This window comes from Nomascus leucogenys, chromosome 12, assembly GCF_006542625.1.
Source record: "Nomascus leucogenys isolate Asia chromosome 12, Asia_NLE_v1, whole genome shotgun sequence".
NCBI lineage: Eukaryota > Metazoa > Chordata > Mammalia > Primates > Hylobatidae > Nomascus > Nomascus leucogenys.
In genome coordinates, this window is record NC_044392.1 from 45,178,974 (window position 1) to 45,199,247 (window position 20,274).

The 20,274-nt window shown below is 45.7% G+C and overlaps 1 protein-coding gene across 1 annotated transcript; it reads left to right on the forward strand.

The window, feature by feature from the left end:
* The first annotated feature begins 1,736 nt into the window (after window positions 1-1,736).
* SSR2 (signal sequence receptor subunit 2) lies at window positions 1,737-14,354 on the forward strand. Its single transcript, XM_030824237.1, has 6 exons — window positions 1,737-1,810; window positions 2,539-2,693; window positions 4,652-4,750; window positions 7,974-8,082; window positions 11,492-11,569; window positions 13,752-14,354. The coding sequence occupies exons 1-6, from the start codon at window positions 1,754-1,756 to the stop codon at window positions 13,860-13,862; spliced, it is 609 nt and encodes a 202-aa protein (XP_030680097.1). The 5' UTR covers window positions 1,737-1,753; the 3' UTR covers window positions 13,863-14,354.
* The last annotated feature ends 5,920 nt before the right edge of the window (window positions 14,355-20,274 follow it).

Here is a 20,274-nt window from a genome sequence, read left to right on the forward strand (position 1 = left end):
CTTGTGATCCACCCGCCTCGGCCTCCCAAAGTGCTGGGATTACAGGCATGGGCCACTGTGCCCGGCCTAAGGTACATTTTTCAAGCCAGAAACAATTAGAGGAAAACAAATAAACTGTTGCGCTGTAAAAGAGCAATCAAAGCCAAGGAGGGCTTCCCAGAGAGGACGAGACCAGAACAGGGTCCTGAAGGACTGGCTGGATTTGGATAGGAAAGAGGGGCAGTAGGACATTTCAAGGAAGCCACACACCAAGGCCTGAAGTCAGAGCAGATTGGAGGTTGTATGTAGAGAAGTCATTATTAATTCCTGGACTACTTCCTGTGTGCTCAGGCAGGACACTAAGCAATGGGAAATGGACAACCTTTTCTCAAGAAGCTGCAATCTTGGAGGTGGAGAATGGAGGGACAGATACTAAGGCAGATACAGGCAATGTGTATTATGCTAAAAGAATGTAACCCCCAGAAAGTAGAAACCATATCTGTCCTATTTATCACTGTGTCTCCAGAACCTACAGCAGCACCAGGAACAAAGTAGGTGCTCAGTAAACGCATATTGAATGCAGGAATGCTACAATGGAGGTATAGAATAACAGCAATACTGATAGTTACCATTTACTGAGCACATACACGTGCCAGGCACTGTACTAACAGTTTTACATACATCATCTTATTTGATACTCTAACCTTTTGTGAGTGCTATAATTATCTTGTTTTACAGATGTGGGAACCAAGGTGTTATATAAGTAATGCTTGTTCAAGGTTACCTAACCAGTAAGTGACAGAACTGGGATTGAATTCATAACTGCCTAACTTCACAGTTCATCCTCTGAACCTAAGATCTACTGTTCAAAATGCTGTTTTGGGAAGTTTGGCAGCTGATTAAAAAGTGCAGGGAGGCCGGGCATAGTGGCTCAAGCCTGTAATCCCAGCACTTTGGGAGGCCGAGGTGGGCAGATCACTTGAGGACAGGAGTTTGAGACCAGTCTGGCCAACATGATGAAACACCGTCTCTACTAGAAGTACAAAAAATTAGCTGGGCGGGTGGCACGCTCCTGTAATCCCAGCTACTGGGGAGGCTGAGGCCGGAGACTCGCTTGAACCCGGGAGGCGGAGGTTGCAGTGGGCTGAGATCACGCCACTGCATTCCAGCCTGGGGTACACAGCAAGACCGTGTCTCAAAAATAAAATAAAATAAAATAAAATAAATAACAATAAAAAGTGCAGGAAAGACCTAAGATAGAAAGACTACTAGAGTAAAACCCACATCCAGTAAACAGCAAGAACTGAAGCACTTATAGTGGGAATGGAGAAAAAAAGATATACTTTTTTGGCACTTCGAAGGGCTTCTAAATAAAGCTCAGGGCTCGGTGACCTGCTGGATGTAGGGAATGTCTACGTGTCTTGCCTGAGAATAGAAAAAATACTGGTTGGAATAGCTTTTCTCTAATTCTCTGTTCGACAGTACTGGTTGACATTTTAGATAGATGATCCAAATTTCTAGGTTTGCTAGTTTCCCAAAGCACCTAATCAGGTGCGGGTCACATACAGTAGTGAAAAATCAGCTTGAAAAGCCCCCCAAAGAGGGCCGAATAAGAAGCCTGGAGAACGCACAAACCTCTTAGGAGCGCTCACAGCCTCTCAGGCAGGCGGGCACTACAAAGAGAAAGGTGGGGCTTCTCCAAGAACTACAACTCCAACAAGGCATTGGGCGGAACACCACGGTTTCCGTCCAGTGCTTATTTCCGGTCTTTCCGATGCTGACGCTCTCTTCCTGTCTTTGTGGGTCCGGAAAGGCGTTTGGGATGCCCACGGTGAGTCCGGAGGCTTAGGGTGTCCGAGCGGGAGAGGCGAGAGCCTCGTGTCCGCGCATCACCCCGTGGCTGGAGGGTTAGCTAGGGAAGGGCGGGAAGGGCAGAGAACGCGGTGGCTGGAGGACGTGTAACCTTGACAAGAGGCGGGAGGCGGGGGGCAGAGGTGATTGACCCCCGCCCCCCGCCCGTGGGACCTAGAAAGGGATGTGACAGGCGAGGACGAATGGGATCTCAGGGGCTGGACTGGAGAGTGGGGTACAGGGATGTGAGGAGGACCCCGCGAGTCCGCGGTGGGATCCCAGTGGAGCTGTGGCCAAGGAGGAGGGGAGCAGCGGGAAGGCTGCAGCTTTGCGCATTCCTGTGTGAGGGAAAGCTACAGGCTCCTGCAGGTCCGAGATTGGCCGAAATCAGGCACCCCAAGGAAAGCCCTGCTCTGGCCACGTGGTGTCCCCTCAGAAGACCCCACCAGCTGGTGGGCATCCCGGGGCTTCTGACAGGAAGAGGGCCGTAGATATATTGGTGCTTGTACCGGTTTTTCGAGGGCTGCAGGGTGAAGATGGTAGGAGAGTCTGGAGAACGGGTGTGCGCTTGTGGCTTATGGACTACTCTGTGGAAGGGGCTGCTGCTCTGGTAGCATCGAAGGAGCTTTCTATGGGAGCGCTGTCAAGAGGATTTTGGTGAATTTGACGTACTTGGTTTGATAACTCACTTTGCTTTTTTCTCTAAAGATGAGGCTGCTGTCATTTGTGGTGTTGGCTCTATTTGCTGTCACTCAAGCAGAGGAAGGAGCCAGGCTTTTGGCTTCCAAATCACTGCTGAACAGATACGCCGTGGAGGGACGAGACCTGACCTTGCAGTACAACATCTACAATGTCGGCTCAAGGTAACTCGAGGCCCTGGAGTTACAGATTAAGCCTATTTCTGGATTCTTAGTTTTCAGATGGGAATAGGGAGCATATTGGTGGGTAATGGTTTCTCTTTGGGACACTTCCAGCATCAGATATATTGAGTGAATAAATACACTTCGGGATCTACTTTTGGAAAGGAGGACATTCTTACCTAAGCTACAAGAAACCATCTTTCACGTTTTGGGTTGGAAGAATTTTAGAGTACGGAAGTGGCAAGAATTGTGGAAAAACAAGGAGGGAAAGATAAAGACACAGAAAATTCACAATCCCTTGTTACCTCAGGGGTTTAAAATGTCATCTTCCAGCCTGGCATGGTAGCTCATGCCTGTAATCTCAGCACTTTGGGAGGCTGAGGCGGGCGGATCGCCAGAGGTCAGGAGATCGAGACCAGCCTGGCCAACGTGGCAAAACCCCACCACTACTAAAAATACAAAAATTAGCCGGGTGTGGTGGCAGGTGCCTGTAGTCCCAGCTACTCGGGAGGCTGAGGCAAAAGAATCGCTTGAACCCAGGAGGTGAAGGTTGCAGTGAGCCAAGATCGCGCCACTGCACTTCAGCCTGAGCCACAAGACCGAGACTCCATCTCAAAAAAAAAAAAGAAGTGTCATTTTCTTTCTTTCATTAGCCCAGAGCATTTTTGTTGCCTTTCTTTCATTTTATTCCCTTTAACTTTCTCCTCTGTATTCACTGTGTTCGTCTTCCTCCCTCCCTCCATACACATAGGCATGTACATGAAGAAAAATTGAGGCAAGGATGAACTTGGACCTATTGCCTCCTGGATACTTGATTATTTTGGTGCTTCTGAGCAATAGAATCCAGTCCTTGACCTGGATTCTTCAATGCAACAGAACCAAGTTGCTATATTATTCATATCTCTCTTTTGCAATTCTGATTTTTTTGGAGAAGCAGGCAGGTTTGATTGTTTATTGCTTTAATTTAATTTTATTATTATTATTTTTTTACATGGAGTATCACTCTGTCACCCAGGCGGGAGTGCAGTGGTGCAGTCTCTGCTCACTGCAGCCTCTGCTTCCCAACTCCAAGTGATCCTCCTGCCTCAGCCTCCTGAGTAGCTGGGATTACAGGCGTATACCACCACGCCTGGCTAATTTTTGTATTTTTGTTTTTTGAATTTTTTTTTTTTTTGAGACGGAGTCTGGCTATGTCGCCCAGGCTGGAGTGCAGTGGTGCAATCTCTGCTCACTGCAAGTTCCGCCTCCTGGGTTCACGCCATTCTCCTGCCTCTGCCTCCCGAGTAGCTGGGACTACAGGCGCCCACCACCACGCCCGGCTAATTTTTTGTATTTTTTTTTAGTAGAGACGGGGTTTCACCGTGCTAGCCAGGATGGTCTCGATCTCCTGACCTCGTGCTCCGCCCACCTCGGCCTCCCAAAGTGCTGGGATTACAGGCGTGAGCCACTGCGCCCAGCCGCTAATTTTTGTATTTTTAATAGAGACAGGGTTTCACCATGTTGGCCAGGCTGGTCTTGAACTCCTGACCTCAAGAGATCAGCTGGCCTCGGCCTCCCAAAGTGCTAGGATTATAGGTGTGAACCACTGCACCCAGACTATTGCTTTAATTTTTTTGTTTGTTTGAGACCGAGTCTCACTCTGTCCCAGGCTGGAGTACAGTGGTGCGATCTTGGCTCACTGCAACCTCTGCCTCCCAGGGTTCAAGCAGTTCTCCTGCCTCAGCCTCCCAAGTAGCTGGGATTACAGACGCTCACCACCGTGCCCAGCTAATTTTTGTATTTTTAGTAGAGACAGGGTTTCACCATGTTGGCCAGGCTGATCTCGAACTCCTGACCTCAGGTGATCTGCCCACCTCGGCCTCCCAAAAGTGCTGGGATTACAGGCGTGAGCCACGGCGCCCGGCCTGCTTTAATTTTATATCCATTACTTACTAACCCTTTTTGTTTCGTCCGTTTTCTAGTGCTGCATTAGACGTGGAACTATCTGATGATTCCTTCCCTCCAGAAGACTTTGGCATTGTGTCTGGAATGCTCAATGTCAAATGGGACCGGATTGCCCCGTATCCTCTTGGCACTTGGTGATGAAGGTCGGGGGGCAGGGAGAGCCTTGCCTGCAAAGCAGCAGGGGTACTTCAAATAGGCTGGATATGTGTGGCTGTCCTCCTGTCATCTCTCTGGATAAGATGGACCAAGAGAGGTTGGTGTAAATTGTGTGAGCATGATTTAGAGTAGACATGAAGAAGGAAGATCCTGAAGTTCAGATTATAAGACCCTGAAACAAGCTGGGCACGGTGGCTCATGCCTGTAATCCCAGCATTTTTGGGAGGCCGAGGTGGGTGGATCATGAGGTCAAGAGATTGAGACCATCCTGGCCAACAGGGTGAAACCCTGTCTCTACTAAAAATACAAAAATTAGCTGGGCACGATGGCATGCACCTATAGTCTAGCTACTTGGGAGGCTGAGGCAGGAGAATCGCTTGAACCCGGGAGGCGGAGGTTGCAGTGAGCCAGGATCCTGCCACTGCTCTGTAGCCTGGGCAACAGAGTGAGACTCTGTCTCAAAAAAAAAAAAAAAAAAAGCAAACCCTGAAACATACTATACTGGGAGGATATAGACACTTAATAAGATGTTTGTGGCTGGACAAAGATATTTAAGGTGCTTTTAAAAGAAATTCAGGCCAGGCACAGTGGCTCATGCCTGTAATCCCAGCACTTTGGGAGGCCGAGGTGGGTGGATCACGAGGTCAGGAGTTCGAGACCAGCCTGGCCAAGATGGTGAAATCCTGTCTCTCCTAAAAATACAAAAATTAGCCAGGCGTAGTGGTGGGTGCCTGTAATCCCAGCTACTCAGGAGGCTGAGGTAGGAGAATCGCTTGAACCCGGGAGGTGGAGGTTGCAGTGAGCCGAGATCGCGCCACTGCACTCTAGCCTGGGTGACAGCAAGACTCTGTCTCAAAAATTAAAAAAAAGAAATTCACTGGGATGCTAGCATGAAGGATCTGGGTGACCTTTTAAAGTCTCTTACTCAATGAGTCTCTTATTCTAATCTACCAATTATCTCCTGAGTATTGAATTAGATGGTATTTTTCTTCCTGTGAATTAAAGTATATTTAAGCCAGGTGTGGTGGCACATGCCTATAGTCCCAGCTACTTGGGAGACGGAGGTGAGAGGATTGCTAGAGCTTGGGAGTTCAAGCCTGCAGTGAGCTATGATAGTGCTGCTGTACTCCAGCCTTGGTGACAAAGTGAGACCTAGTCTCTTAAATAATAATTAATTGTATTTTATTAGTCTGTTCTCAAGTTGCTATGAAGAATAAGCTGAGACTGGGTAATTTTAAAGAAAAGAGGTTTAATTTGTTCACGGTTCTGCAGGCTGTACAGCAAGCATGGGTGGGGATGCCTTAGGGAACTTATAATGGTAGAAGGTAAAGGGAAAATAGGCACGTCTTACATGTCTGGAGCAGGAGGAAGAGAGTAAGGGGGGAGGTGCTACACACTTTTAAACAACCAGATCTTGTGAGAACTCACATCATTAGAACAGCAAGGGAGAAATCTGCCCCCATGATCCAATCCCCTCCCACCAGGCCCCTCCTCCTACATTGGGGATTACAATTCCACATGAGATTTGGGCAGGGACACAGATCCAAATCATATCAATAATAATTATATATACATTTAGGTTTATTGGTAAGGGTAAATGTGGTCTTTGTATTTGTTTTTGTTTTGTCTTTTTTTTGTATTTTCAATAATTTCCTTCAATTATAGTTAACAAAAGATTTTCTATGAGCTTGGCCAGGCGCGGTGGCTCACACCCGTAATCCCAGCACTTTGGGAGGCCAAGGTGGGTGGATCACAAGGTCAGGAGATCGAGACCATCCTGGCTAACACACAGTGAAACCCCGTCTCTACTAAAAATACAAAAAAATTAGCCAGGCATGGTGGTGGGCACCTGTAGTCCCAGCTACTTGGGAGGCTGAGGCAGGAGAATGGTGTGAACCCAGGAGGCGGAGCTTGCAGTGAGCCGAGATCGTGCCACTGCACTTCAGCCTGGGCGACAGAGCGAGACTCTGTCAAAAAAAAAAAAAAAAAAAAGATTTTCTGTGAGCTTCAGTGACTATAATTTCTTTTAATCATCCAAGAAGAAGCACTGATTAAATGACTGTAATTTTTTTTTTGAGATGGAGTTTTGCTGTTGTCGCTCTTGAGTGCAATGGTGCAATCTCAGCTCACTGCAACCTCCGGTTCCTGGGTTCAAGCGATTCTCCAGCCTCAGCCTCCAGAGTAGCTGGGATTACAGGCACTCGCCACCATGCCCAGCTAATTTTTGTATTTTTAGTAGAGACGGGGTTTCGCCATGTTGGCCAGGCTGGTCTCGAACTTCTGACCTCAGGTGATCCACCCACCTCAGCCTCCGAAAGTGCTGGGATTACAGGCCTGAGCTACCATGCCTGGCCAAGTGACTATAATTTTTTTATCCATAACATATATTGCTTTGGAAGTTTACTTCAAAAACCATGACACTGAGTATAACATGGGCCCCTTAAAATTTAGGTGGAAAAACAACCTGTAATACCATACACTTTAGATTTTAAAAAGATGCCTACGCCCCATGTGGTGGCTCATGCCTGTAATCCCAGGACTTTGGGAGGCCAAGGCGGGAGGATCACTGGAACCCAAGAGTTTGAGACCAGCCTGGGTAACAAAGTGAGACCCCATCTCTCGCTCTTTTTTTTTTAATATTTAAAAAAAAAACAGTAAATTTTTAAAAAAGAAGCCTATATATATATATATATATATATATATATTATATTTTTTTTTTTTTTTTTTTTTTTTTTTTTTTTTTTTTTGAGCTGGAGTCTTGCTCCGTCACCCAGGCTGGAGTGCAGTGGCATGATCTCAGCTCACTGCAACCTCTGCCTCCCGGGTTCAAGCAGTTCTCCTGCCTCAGCCTCCCAAGTAGCTGGGACTACAGGCGCATGCCACCACGCCCAGCTAATTTTTTTGTATTTTATTAGAGACAGGGTTTCACTGTGTTGCCCAGGCTGTTCTCGAACTCCTGAACTCAGGCAATCCACCTGCCTCGGCCTCCCAGAGTGCTAGGATTACAGGTGTGAGCCACCGCGCCCGGCAAAGAAGCCTATATTTTTTCATTCCTGAGAGTATTGCCGGCATGAGATCAGCACGTATTGGCAAATGTTTTGTAAATGGTGCATTTAGTCCACAGGTTGAAAGGCTGCTACAACTTTAGCTTCATCTCTTTCTGTTCCTTAACTCTTGAGCCAGTGCTAGCAATGTCTCCCACACCGTGGTCCTGCGCCCTCTCAAGGCTGGTTATTTCAACTTCACCTCAGCAACAATTACTTACCTGGCCCAGGAGGATGGACCCGTTGTGGTGAGTTGCCCAAACCCTTAGCCGGATGGAATTTGGATCTGCCTTCCCTTAAAATCTCTTGTGGTGGGGGTAAGAGGGGGATGAAGAGAGGTTGCTTAATAGATACCAAAATACAGTTAGGGCTGGGCGCAGTGGCTTACGCCTGTAATCTAGCATTTTTGGAGGCCGAGGTGGGCAGGTCACCTAAGGTCAGGAGTTCGAGACCAGCCTGGCCAACATGGAGAAGCCCCATCTCTACTACAAATACAAAAATTAGCTGGGTGTGGTGGGAGGTCCCTGTAATCCCAGCTACTTGGGAGGCTGGGGCAAGAGAATCATTTGAACCCAGGAGGCAGAGGTTGCAGTGAGCCGAGATCACACTACTGCACTTCAGCCTGGGCAACAAGAGTGAGACTCCGTCTCAAAAAAATATATGTATAGTTAGAAAGAATAAAACCTAGTGTTTGATAGTTCAGTAGGGTGACTATAGTTAACAGTAATCTAACGTATATTTCAAAATAGCCAGATGAGAAGCATTTGAACATTTCCATCATAAAGAAAAGATAAATGGGACCAGACGTGGTGGCTCACGCCTGTAATCCCAATACTTTGGGAGGCCAAGGCAGGTGGATTGCTTGAGCCCAGGAGTTGGAGACCAGCCTGGGCAACATGGTGAGACCCCCATTTCAAATAATTAGCCAGGCATGGTGCATGCCCCTGTGATCCCAGGTACTCAGAAGGCTGAGGTGGGAGGATTGCTTGAGCCCGAGAGGTTGAGGCTGCAGTGAGCTGTTTTATTGCCACTGCATTCCAGCCTGGGCAACAGAGTGAGACCCTGTCTCAAAAAAAAAAAAAAAAAAGTTTAAGGTGATGGATATCCATCTAAAAAGTATAGGTTGTAAAAACAAAAACCTCTTACAGAAAATTTACACAGTAGCTACTAAATTCTGAGGGAGATAACATTAACCAGACACTTGGTATTGTCTTAAGGAAGTATGTTTCAAATTAAAGTTCTGGACTGGAGTGATTGAAATGGATGGGAGAGGTGTACCATGGCCTTCCCCTCCTCTTCATTCCTTCTGCCTTCCTTTTCATCTGGAGTGTGTCATTTGCTGCCTACTGATGTCCTTGTCTTTCCGATCTGTCTTCTCTGCCACTGTCAGATTCTTCCCAGTCTCCACTGTTACTCTCTCCTTCCCTTGCTTAGATTGCTCCTGCTTATGGCATCAGGGCTGAGCTTTTCTGCCTCTCACTTCACCCCCTCCAATAGTCTAGCAATTTTCTGCCTCCAGCCTTCTCTCCCACTCTGCCCATACAGACCCTACATCCTAGTTAGGCCAAGCTACTTTCCATACCTTCTCCCCCAACTCAGTCCTTATTCTTTCCTCTGTGCCTTTGTTCTGTTTGAAGTACCCTTTTCCCTCCACTCCATTATATCTGAAGCCTTCTCAAGACCCAGCTTTGAGCTATGTCTCCTTGTTTTCTGTCTTCAGTTCATATTGCTCTTTGCTATTCATTCTTTTCTTTTTTCTTTTTTTTGAGACAGAGTCTCACTCTGTGGCCCAGGCTGGAGTGCAGTAGCGCAATCTTGGCTCACTGCAACCTCCACTTCGCGGGTTCAAGCGATTCTCTGCCTCAGCCTCCTGAGTAACTGGGACAACAGGTGTGTGCCACCGTGCCCGGCTACTTTTTTATATTTTTAGTAGAAATGGGGTTTCATCATACTGGCCAGGCTGGTTTCAAACTCGTGACCTGTGATCTGCCCGCCTCGGCCTCCCAAAGTACTGGGATTACAGGCGTGAGCCACCGTGCCCGGCCACTATTCATTCTTTCATAAACATATATTGACTGCATCTAAACTTCTGTAGCACTTATAGTCTATGCCACTTGAACATTTAATCACTGTCTTCAGTAGTTTTTTTCTTATTTATAGATCTTCCCTCTCCCAACCCCCATCTCCCAATTTAATTATAAACTCCCTGAGGCCAGTGACTGTCTTAGATTTCTCTGTTTCCCATATATGATAGAAACTCAGTAGTAAACAGTCTTTTGATTGATTGATGTAAAGGTCAATAGACACTTATGAAGCCCCTGAAATGTGCCAGACTCTGGGGAATACCAAGAGGGTTAAGATACTGTTCAAATCCTCAAAAAGCTTAAGTCATGGACGTGGTGATATATCATTTGTTGGACCTGCTAATAGTAGGTCAAAGAAGAGCACTCCTTGCCTCCTATTCCTGGGTTTATGCAGTTTTCTTTTTAGAGTTTATATAGGGCAAGTGGTTCTTTTTCTCTGAATTACAGGATGGAAAAAGGTCATATCCTTTGTCAGGAATTATAAACTTGAAAGTATGTAGTCAGCTCTTGTAATACTCATATTTATGATTGTCCTATATGAAAAACAACTTCAGTTAAAACTATAATGTGTGGTTCTCTATAACAAGGTGATATCTGTTTCCCAGGGCTCAGACCTAATCCAGTTATAATAAAATCAATTAAATGAAAAAAAAAAAGCTTAAGTCATAAATGTATAAAGCCAAATAAATGTATAAATTTATGAAGCTAAAATGTGTGATCCTCCATTACCAGTAGGTCTGTAGGCTAATTAGTACAAGTAGGGAAGGGACTTAACACAGTCAACCACAGAATGAAAATAACTAACACTCAGTGCACCTTCTGCATTTTCATTTTTCATAAACTACATGGAACCATATTCTTCTAAACCTAGTGGTGTTTTCACATCCGGTATCATTTCTGCTTTCAGAACCAACCTCAGGACTCTTTGGTTCTACCTGGTAGTTGATGGGTTAATAGACATAAAATCAAAGGTCCAGCTGCCACTTTGGAATAAAGTTGTTTGCAGTGTGCTCCAAACTCTTGGCCTCCTCTCCAAGACAAAGGAATGTGGGCCAGACTCAACCCCTCCTCTAATAATGTACATTTGGGTAGGGCTTTATACTTCATTATATATTTTTGCTATTTCATTTGAGCCTCACATTAACCCTGTGAAGTAGTGGATTTTTGCTGGAGGATTAAGTAAATGATTACCAAGGGTAAGTCATCCCATTGCACACCCTGCCCTGTAGAGGGGCCAGTGGTGGTGAGCAACTTCACTCTTTCCGGAGTCTCAGGCTCAGACAGAAGAATTTGGCTTTAATTTCAGTTGCATGCCTGGCCTACCTTGTTTAATATATGTTCTCCATGGGGTATTTCTCAGGTCTTCTGGCTCCTAGGTCCTCCTCTTTACAACACACTAAGAGTGAATCATCCAACTCTCTCTAGCCAAAAGCTTTCCCTCATCTTCTTGAAGTTCTCCTGAGCCTTTGGGAACTAAGACTCTAATGCATAGAGTTGGGTTGGTTGGGACCGCCTTTTCTCAGATTAGATGAGGTGGAGACTTGCCTTAATGTTGTTCTTTTCTTCTTTTCAGATTGGTTCTACCAGTGCACCTGGACAGGGAGGAATCCTGGCTCAGCGGGAGTTTGACAGGCGATTCTCCCCTCATTTTGTAAGCTTTCTAGTGTTCTCTCTCATCAGTCCCTTGGTATGAGAATGCCCTTTTGGTTCTGGACCCTCTTGGCTTCCATAGATTTGTTTTGTTGGTTGGTTCTTGCCCTGTCTGTTTTTTGGTGTCTGATATAGATACTCATCAAATAGATTGATTTAGCCATGTCCAGAGATTTTTGGCAATGAGATCACAATTGCCAAAACCATGCAACTGACTTAAGTAGAGTCCCATCTTTGAGTAGATACCCATCTTAGACTCCTGGGTCTATTTTGAGGTTTTAAAAAAAAAATCTGGTTAGATTCAGAGGGTCATAGATCATTGGGTAGGGTAAGTGGGAACTTTACTGTGGTCTAGTCTAGGAAAGAATTTTTTGAAGATGAGCCTGAAGTACTGAATGGTGGAATTCATTCAGTGAATAAGTATGATGTTCCAGATTATGTGCTCATTCTGTGCTCTGCTTTGGGGACACAGTGATGAATAAGACACAGTCCCTTCCATTAAAGATCTTACAGGCTGGCGAGGCACCATGGCTCATGCCTGTAATCCCAGTGCTTTGGGAGGCAGAGGTGAGAGGACCACTTGCAGCCAAGAGTTTGAGGCTGCAGTGAGCCATGATCACACCACTGCACTCTAGCCTGGGTGACACAGCAAAACCCTGTCTCTAAAAATAACAAGATCTTACGGGCTCATAGAGGACTCAAAATAGGTAAATGGGGAGGCTGAGGCAGGGGAATTGCTTGAGCCCAGGACGGGGAGGTTGCAGTGAGCCAAGATCGAGCCACTGCACTCTAGCCACCTGGACGACAAGAGCGAAACACTGTCAAAAAAAAAAAAAAAAAAAAAAAAAGTAAATGGGGAAAATGCTATGATAGAGGTTATATACCAGGTGCTGGAGGAGCATGCAACAGGAACATCTAATGAGAGGGGACTTTCTGAAGGAGGTAAGGAAGGGCAGGCACTTGAGGAGAGAGAGCAGCGGAGATTGAGAAAAGCATGGTGTGATTCAGGAATGGCAAGTAGTTTATCAAGGCTGAAGGGCAGAATGTGAGGTGGAGGAATGGAAAAGAGGGGGCCTGAAGTGTAAACAAGGGTTAGATCATAGGTGGCTTGACTGTCAGGGGCAAGACCAGGGCATCTCCATTCTCAAAGATTATCTGGAACAGAAGCTTCTCTTCCAGTCTGGTTTGGGTCAAGTGAGTCCTTTGGTTTCACAGCATGAAAGATTGGTCTTTAGAGAGCCATTCTATATCAGGATTGGTCAGAGAGGAACCTTCTTGCCTAAAGTTCTGCTTAAAATTTGTGCTGAGTTAGGCCTGGTGGTGTGTACCTGTAATCTCTGCTACTTGGGTGGCTGGAGGATCGCTTGAGCCCAGGAGTTTGAGGCTGCAGTGAGCTATGATTGTGCCACTGCACTCCAACCTGAGCAACAGAGTGAGACCCTATCTCTAAAAATAAAAAATAAAAATTAAGAAAATTTAGGCTGGGTGTTGTGGCTCACACCTGTAATTCCAGCACTTTGGGAGGTCAAAGCAGGAGGATCACTTGAGCCCAGGAATTTGAGACCAGCTTGGGCAACATAGTGATATTTTCCCTCTACAAAAAATAAAAAAAAATTAGCCAGGTGTGGTGGGACGCCCCTGTGATCCTAGCTACTCAGGAGGCTGAAGTGGGAGGATCACTTAAGCCCAGGAGGTCAAGGCTGCAGTAAGCCGTGACCGTGCCACTCCACTCCAGCCTGGGCAACAGAGCAAGACCTTGTATCGGCCGGGTGCAGTGGCTCATGCCTGTAATCCCAGCACTTTGGGAGGCCGAGGTGGGTGGATCACAAGGTCAGGAGTTCAAGACCAACCTGACCAACATGGTGAAACCCAGTCTCTACTAAAGATACAAAAATTAGCCAGGTGTGGTGGCATGCGCCTGTAATCCCAGCTACTGGGGAGGCTGAGGCAGGAGAATCATTTGAACCCTGGAGGCGGAGGTTGCAGTGAGCTGAGATCGTGCCACTGCATACCAGCCTGGGTGACAGGGCGAGACTCCGTCTCAAAGAAAAAACTAAGACTTTGTATCAAAAATAAATAAATTTGGGCTAGGCTGCTCCCTTTCTCATTGGACTCATATTTTCCCTGGCTTCTCCTGTGCCCTAATCCAGACTTCTAAGCAAGGTTTTTGTTTTCCTTTACAGCTGGACTGGGCAGCCTTTGGGGTCATGACCCTTCCCTCCATCGGCATCCCCCTGCTATTGTGGTACTCCAGCAAGAGGAAATATGACACTCCCAAAACGAAGAAGAACTGATTGGGGCTTCCACAGCCCTCCTCTCCCAAGAAATCCAGGCTCCTCTCCCAAGAAATCCAGGTGCTTTCCAGACTCCAAAGGATATCTTAAATGCAATCTCCTCTCTCTTAGCCCTTGGCCACTTTCTCCTGGATCCTGCCCTGCTCTCAGCCATAGTGAAGGACCAGGCCTAGGAGTCTGTGAGAGCCTCCTTGGTTCCATCATGAAGCCATAAACAGGAATGCCTTTGGCAATAGCCTTGAGCCTAGAGGGCCCTCTGATGCCCCACTGAAGTGCTGTTGGTTTATTGCTGGCAATGTGAATTCTCTCAGGGGTCTAGGAGGGGCATTTTGGAGACTGCCTGACACCACCCCCATCCCCTGCCTCCCCCTCTCAGAAGAGGGTGGAAGATGAAATGAAAGCTATGGGACTCTTGGAGGATACCCAGTGTCTATTCTGGGTTAGAGAAGTGCTTAATAAGGGGTTTTCTAATAAAAACAAATGCCACATTGACTTGTCTGTTTTCTTAGCCCCCGGGTGAGCACAGGTGATTATTGGAACTCAGTCTTTGCCCAGACCCCTGGGCAAGCGAGCTGGGTTCTTGCCTTGCTGTAGGGGTTGTGGGCGGGTCCTGTTCCCGTGGAGATATCTGCCCTTTTGAATCTTTTGCTTCCATCCCTTATTTTCCTCTGATTGGTGTTCTCATCAGTCATCACCTATTGCCGTACACCTTCCTTGCCAGGCAGCTCCTCTTCACAGCTGGAGAATGTAGGATGGGGAAAGATGGTCTGCAGAGGAACAGCTATTCTCATCCCCTTAGATCTCATCTGATTTATTGACTCAGTATTTGTTTTTTTTGCGTTTTTTTTTTTTTTTTTTGAGATGGAATCTCGCTCTGTCACCTAGTGGTGAACACCCGTGCCTGGCAACCGAGTGTTCTTGAAAAGCTATCTCTCATGCCTGACTCTAGCCCTTTCTCTTTAAGAACTAGCTTTTTGGCCAGGCACCGTGGCTCATGCCTGTAATCCCAGCACTTTGGGAGGCCGAGGTGGGCGGATCACAAGGTCAGGAGATCAAGACTATCCTGGCCAACGTGGTGAAACCCTGTCTTTACTAAAAATACAAAATATTAGCTGGGCTCTGTGGCATGGGCCTGTAGTACCAGCAGATCGTGCCACTGCACTCCAGCCTGGTGACAGAGCGAGACTGTTTCCAAAAAAAAAAAAAAGAACTAGCTTTTCTTTCTTTTTTTTTTTTTTTTTTTTGAGATGGAGTCTCCCTCTGTCACCCATGCTGGGGTGCAGTGGCATGATCTCAGCTCACTGCAAGCTCCACCTCCCGGTTCATGCCATTTTCCTGCCTCAGCCTCCCGAGTAGCTGGGACTACAGGTGCCCGCCACCATGCCCGGCTAATTTCTTTTTTGTATTTTTGGTAGAGACGGGGTTTCACCGTGTTAGCCAGGATGGTCTCAATCTCCTGACCTTGTGATCCGCCTGCCTCGGCCTCCCAAACTGCTGGGATTACAGGCGTGAGCCACCGCACCCGGCCAAAACTAGCTTTTCTTGAGCTTTAATTTTACTTTCTTTTTTTGAGATGGAGTCTTGCTCTGTTGCCCAGGCTACAATGCAGTGTTGTGATCTTGGCTAACTGCAACCTCCACCTCCTGGGTTCAAGTGATTCTCCTGCCTCGGCCTCCTGAGTAGCTGGGATTACAGGCACCTGCCACCATGCCTGGCTAATTTTTGTATTTTAGTAGAGACGGGGTTTTACTATGTAGGTCAAGCTGGTCTCGAACTCCTGACCTCAAATGATTTGCCCACCTCAGCCTCCCAAAGTGCTGGGATTACAGGCGTGAGCCACCACGCCTGGCCCTTTTTTTTTTTTTTTTTTTTTTGAGAAGGAGTCTCAGTCTTTCACCCAGGCTGGAGTGCAGTGGCACGATCTCGGCTCACTGCAGGCTCCGCCCCCGGGGTTCACACCATTCTCCTGCCTCATCCTCCCGTGTAGCTGGGACTACAGGCACCCACCACCTCACCCGGCTAATTTTTTGTATTTTTAGTAGAGACGGGGTTTCACCGTGTTAGCCAGGATGGTCTCGATCTCCTGACCTTGTAATCCACCCAACTCGGCCTCCCAAAGTGCTGGGATTACAGGCGTGAGCCACCATGCCCGGCCTTTTTTTTCTTTTTTTTTTTTGAGATGGAGTCTTGCTCTGTTGCCCAGGATGGAGTGCAGTGGTGTAATCCCAGCTCACTGCAATCTCTGCCTCCTGAGTTCAAGCAGTTCTCCTGCCTCAGCTTCTCAAGTAGCTGGGATTAGAGGTGCATGCCACCACACCTGGCTAATTTTTGTGTTTTTAGTAGAGACAGGAGTTCACCATGTTGGTCAGGCTGGTCTCGAACTCCTGACCTCAAGTGATCTGTCCACCTCAGCCTCCTAAAGTGCTGGGATTACAGGCGTGAGCCACCACGCCTGGCCTGAATTTACTCGTAATGCCTCTGTTCTTTGAGCTCTGGCAGGGAAGAAGTGCCTGGATCCCTTGAGTTGGGCTCTGAGCGTGACCTATGGAAAGGCAGTGACTTGCTGCTGCAGCAGTGGAGAGAAGCCACTCTGAGCTGACTCTGTCCAACCCAGGAATGCCGTGGTCTGAGAACAGCCTCCCAGGCAGGAGGGAAGCCCAACAAACACCGGCTTTGTTTCTGCTACCGAGTTTCCCAGTTTAGATTCTGCTCCCCCGGCTCCCCTGCCCAACTGGTTTAACCTTTCCTTAGCCCAGCAATCAGAGCCTCCAGGCCCAAGAGGATGAAAAGAACATGGAGACAACGGGAGGCTCCAAATGGAGTAGCCCTCTGCCAGCTCACATCCCTCTTTCAGGGGCTGCAGCTTGGACATCCCAGGACTGGCCAGGTTAGAGGCAAGGAGGATATGTTTGCTTTTGTTCATTGTGTTCCTGGTGGAAACCTGGGACTTGTTCAGGAGAATGGGGAGCATAGGCCAATGAGTCAGAGGCTTGGGGTTGAGAACAGGTGTGGGGAAGGGAAAGGGAGCTAGTCTGATATGCATCATTTTGCCCTCCAGGACTATGGAGTGTTAGCCTCTGAAGGAGGAAATGCTATTTTCCATCTGTGTAGTCTCCAAGGAAAATATAATGAGTTAACCTATGGGCGGGGTTTTGGCTTAGAGAATAGGGTAAACTTCATAACTCTGGAAGGTAATACAGGTGCTCCTTGACTTCCAATAGGGTTATGTCCTATAGGTTTATGTGATATGCATATCAGGACGTAACCCTGTTGTAAATTGAAAATGTTTTAAGTTGAAAATGCATTTAATACACTTAACATACCAAACATCATAACTTTGCCCAGCCTACCTTAAACATGCTCAGAACACTTACATTAGCCTACAGTTGGGCGAAATCATCTAACACAAAGCCTATTTTATTATTTTTATTTATTTTTTGAGATGGAGTCTCACTCTGTCACCCAGGCTGGAGTGCAGTGGTGCAATCTTGGCTCACTGCAACCTTTACCTCCCGGGTTTAAGCGATTCTCGTGCCTCAGCCTCCCTAGTAGCTGGGATTACAGGTGCCCGCCACCACGCCTGGCTAATTTTTGTATTTTATTATTTTTTTTTTCCGAGACAGAATCTCACTCTTTTGCCCAGGCTGGAGTGCAGTGGCCCAATCTCAGCTCACTGCAACCTCCACTTCCCAGGTTCAAGCAATTCTGCCTCAGCCTCCCGAGTAGCTGGGACTACAGGCACGTGCCACCACGCCCAGCTAATTTTTGTATTTTTTAGTAGCGACGGGGTTTCATCATGTTGGCCAGGCTGGTCTCAAACTCCTGATCTCATGATCCACCCGCCTCGGCCTTCCAAAGTGCTGGGATTACAGGCATGAGCCACCGTACCTGGCCTAATTTTTATATTCTTAGTAGAGATGGGGGTTCACCATGTTGGCCAGGCTGTTCTCGAACTCCTGAGCTCAAGTGATCCACCCACCTCAGCCTCCCAAAGTGCTGGGATTACAGGCGTGAGCCACTGTGCCTGGCCCACAAAGCCTATTTTATAATAAAATGTTGAATATCTCATGTAATTTATTGACTACTGTACTGAAAGTGAAAAACAGAATGGTTTTATGGTACTCGGAAGAGGATTTCTACCGAATGTGTATGGCTCTCACACTCTTGTGAAGTCGAAAATCTTAAGTCAAACCATCATAAGTTGGGGACCGTCTGTATAAGATTCCTTCCTTAATCTGAATTCAGAGAGGTGCTCCTTTCCCAAAAGCTGGGGGCGTCTTTATTGTACCTTTCCCTTACAAAACTCAGCACTTTGTGTCCTGGCCCTAGTCATGAAGAAGGCCACTAGGAGGGAAACCCAGGCCTGACACAGATGACAAGAGAAGCATTGTGAAGACAGTTGGTGTCACAGGCACCTTGAAAAAAGGCCAAAGCTAGATACCTCATCTCCTAAGAGATCAAGTTTCTTGGAGTCAGGATGGAATGTGAACCTCCCTTAAGTAGTGGTGTTGGAGAATATAAGAGCCTCTAAAATCTATAGACAGAAAGTCTTGGCTGGAATAGTTGGCTTTAGGATTGAGCCCTCTTAACTTCCTAAGGAAATTTAATAGGAGGATGAGTGGCAGACAGCACTCCTCCGCTCTAACTGAAAACCACCCTAGGGAGGTGTGAACCTTGATCTCAGGATTGTGTGCAGATCTGTGAGGGGAGAGGAAAGTAAGCACTGATCCCACATCCTTCCTGGAGGCTGGGTACCCAAACTGAGGCTCCTCCCTAAAAGGCAATACAGACAGTAGGTCAGCCACCAGCATGTTCCAGATGTCCCCACCCCTGGAGACCAGCCCTCCAGCCCTCCCTCATTGTGCAGACTTTCCGCTGGCATCGGCTTACCCACACACCCCACCCTGGTACCAGGAGGAGCCAGGTGCCTTGATTTCCACCCCCTTCCTGTACTCCGCTTTGGCACTCGAAGAAAGTGAGTGGGAAACGGATATAAGAATTTCTACAGGCCGGGTGCGGTGGCACACGCCTGTAATCTCAGGACTTTGGGAGGCTGAGGCGGGCGGATCACCTGAGGTCAGGAGTTCAAGACCAGCCTGGCCAAAATGGCAAAATCCCGTCTCTACTAAAAATACAAACAGTAGCCAGGCGTTGTGGCGGATGCCTATAATCTCAGCTACTTGGGAGGCTGAGGCAGGAGAATCACTTGAACCCGGTGGGCGGAGGTTGCAGTGAGCCGAGATCGTGCCATTATCGTGCCATTGCCCTCCAGCCTGGACAAAAAAGTGAAACTCCATGTCAAAAAAAAAAAAAAAAAAAGAATTTCTACAAAGCTGGAAGTAATGGAGCGACTCAGTGAAAGGATGAGAAGTTACCAAGGCTTAGTCCCTTGAGAGAGCAGCTAAGAGTGGGGGAAGCAGCGTATGCCAGAGGCAGGAGTACTGGGTCCCAGCCCCAACTCCACCACTCACTGGCTGTATGACCTTGGGTAAATCATGCTCTCTTCTGCTCAGGAGGCTGAGGCAGGAGGACTGCTTGAACCCAGGAGTTCAAGGCTTCAGTGAGCCATGATCATGCCACAGCACTCCAGCCTAGGTGATAGAGTGAGACCCTATCTCAATGGAAAAGAAAAATTATATATATAATATATGCATTATATATAATATACACATTATATATATAATATACATTATATTATGTATTATATATAATGTATATATTATATTATGTATTATATATAATGTATATATTATATTATATATAATATGTATATAATATAATATATATTACATATAATATGTATATAATATAATGTATATTATATATAATGTATATAATATAATGTATATTATATATAATACATATATTATATATAATACATACATTATATATAATTATATCTATTATATATTATATATACGTTATATATTATATATATATTATATATTATATAATATACGTTATATATTATATATATATTATATATAATATATATATATAATATATATACACATTATATATATAATATATATACACATTATATATATAATATATATACACATTATATATTATATATATAATGTATATTATATAATATATAACGTATATTATATAATATATAATATTATATTATATAATATATAACGTATATATAATATATAATAGATATAATTATATATAATGTATGTATTATATATAATATACATTATATTTTATATATAATATACATTATATTATATACATTATATATAATATACATTATATTATATACATATTATATGTAATATATATTATATTATATACATATTATATATAATATAATATATACATTATATATAATACATAATATAATATATACATTATATATAATACATAATATAATGTATATTATATATATAATGTGTATATTATA

Coding starts and splice junctions, on each gene's coding strand:
- SSR2 (XM_030824237.1), top strand. CDS start 1,754: ATGCTGACGCTCTCTTCCTGTCTTTGTGGGTCCGGAAAGGCGTTTGGG. Junction 4,751..7,973: donor AAATGGGACCGGATTGCCCC/GTATCCTCTTGG, acceptor CTCTTGAGCCAG/TGCTAGCAATGTCTCCCACA. Junction 8,083..11,491: donor AGGAGGATGGACCCGTTGTG/GTGAGTTGCCCA, acceptor TCTTCTTTTCAG/ATTGGTTCTACCAGTGCACC.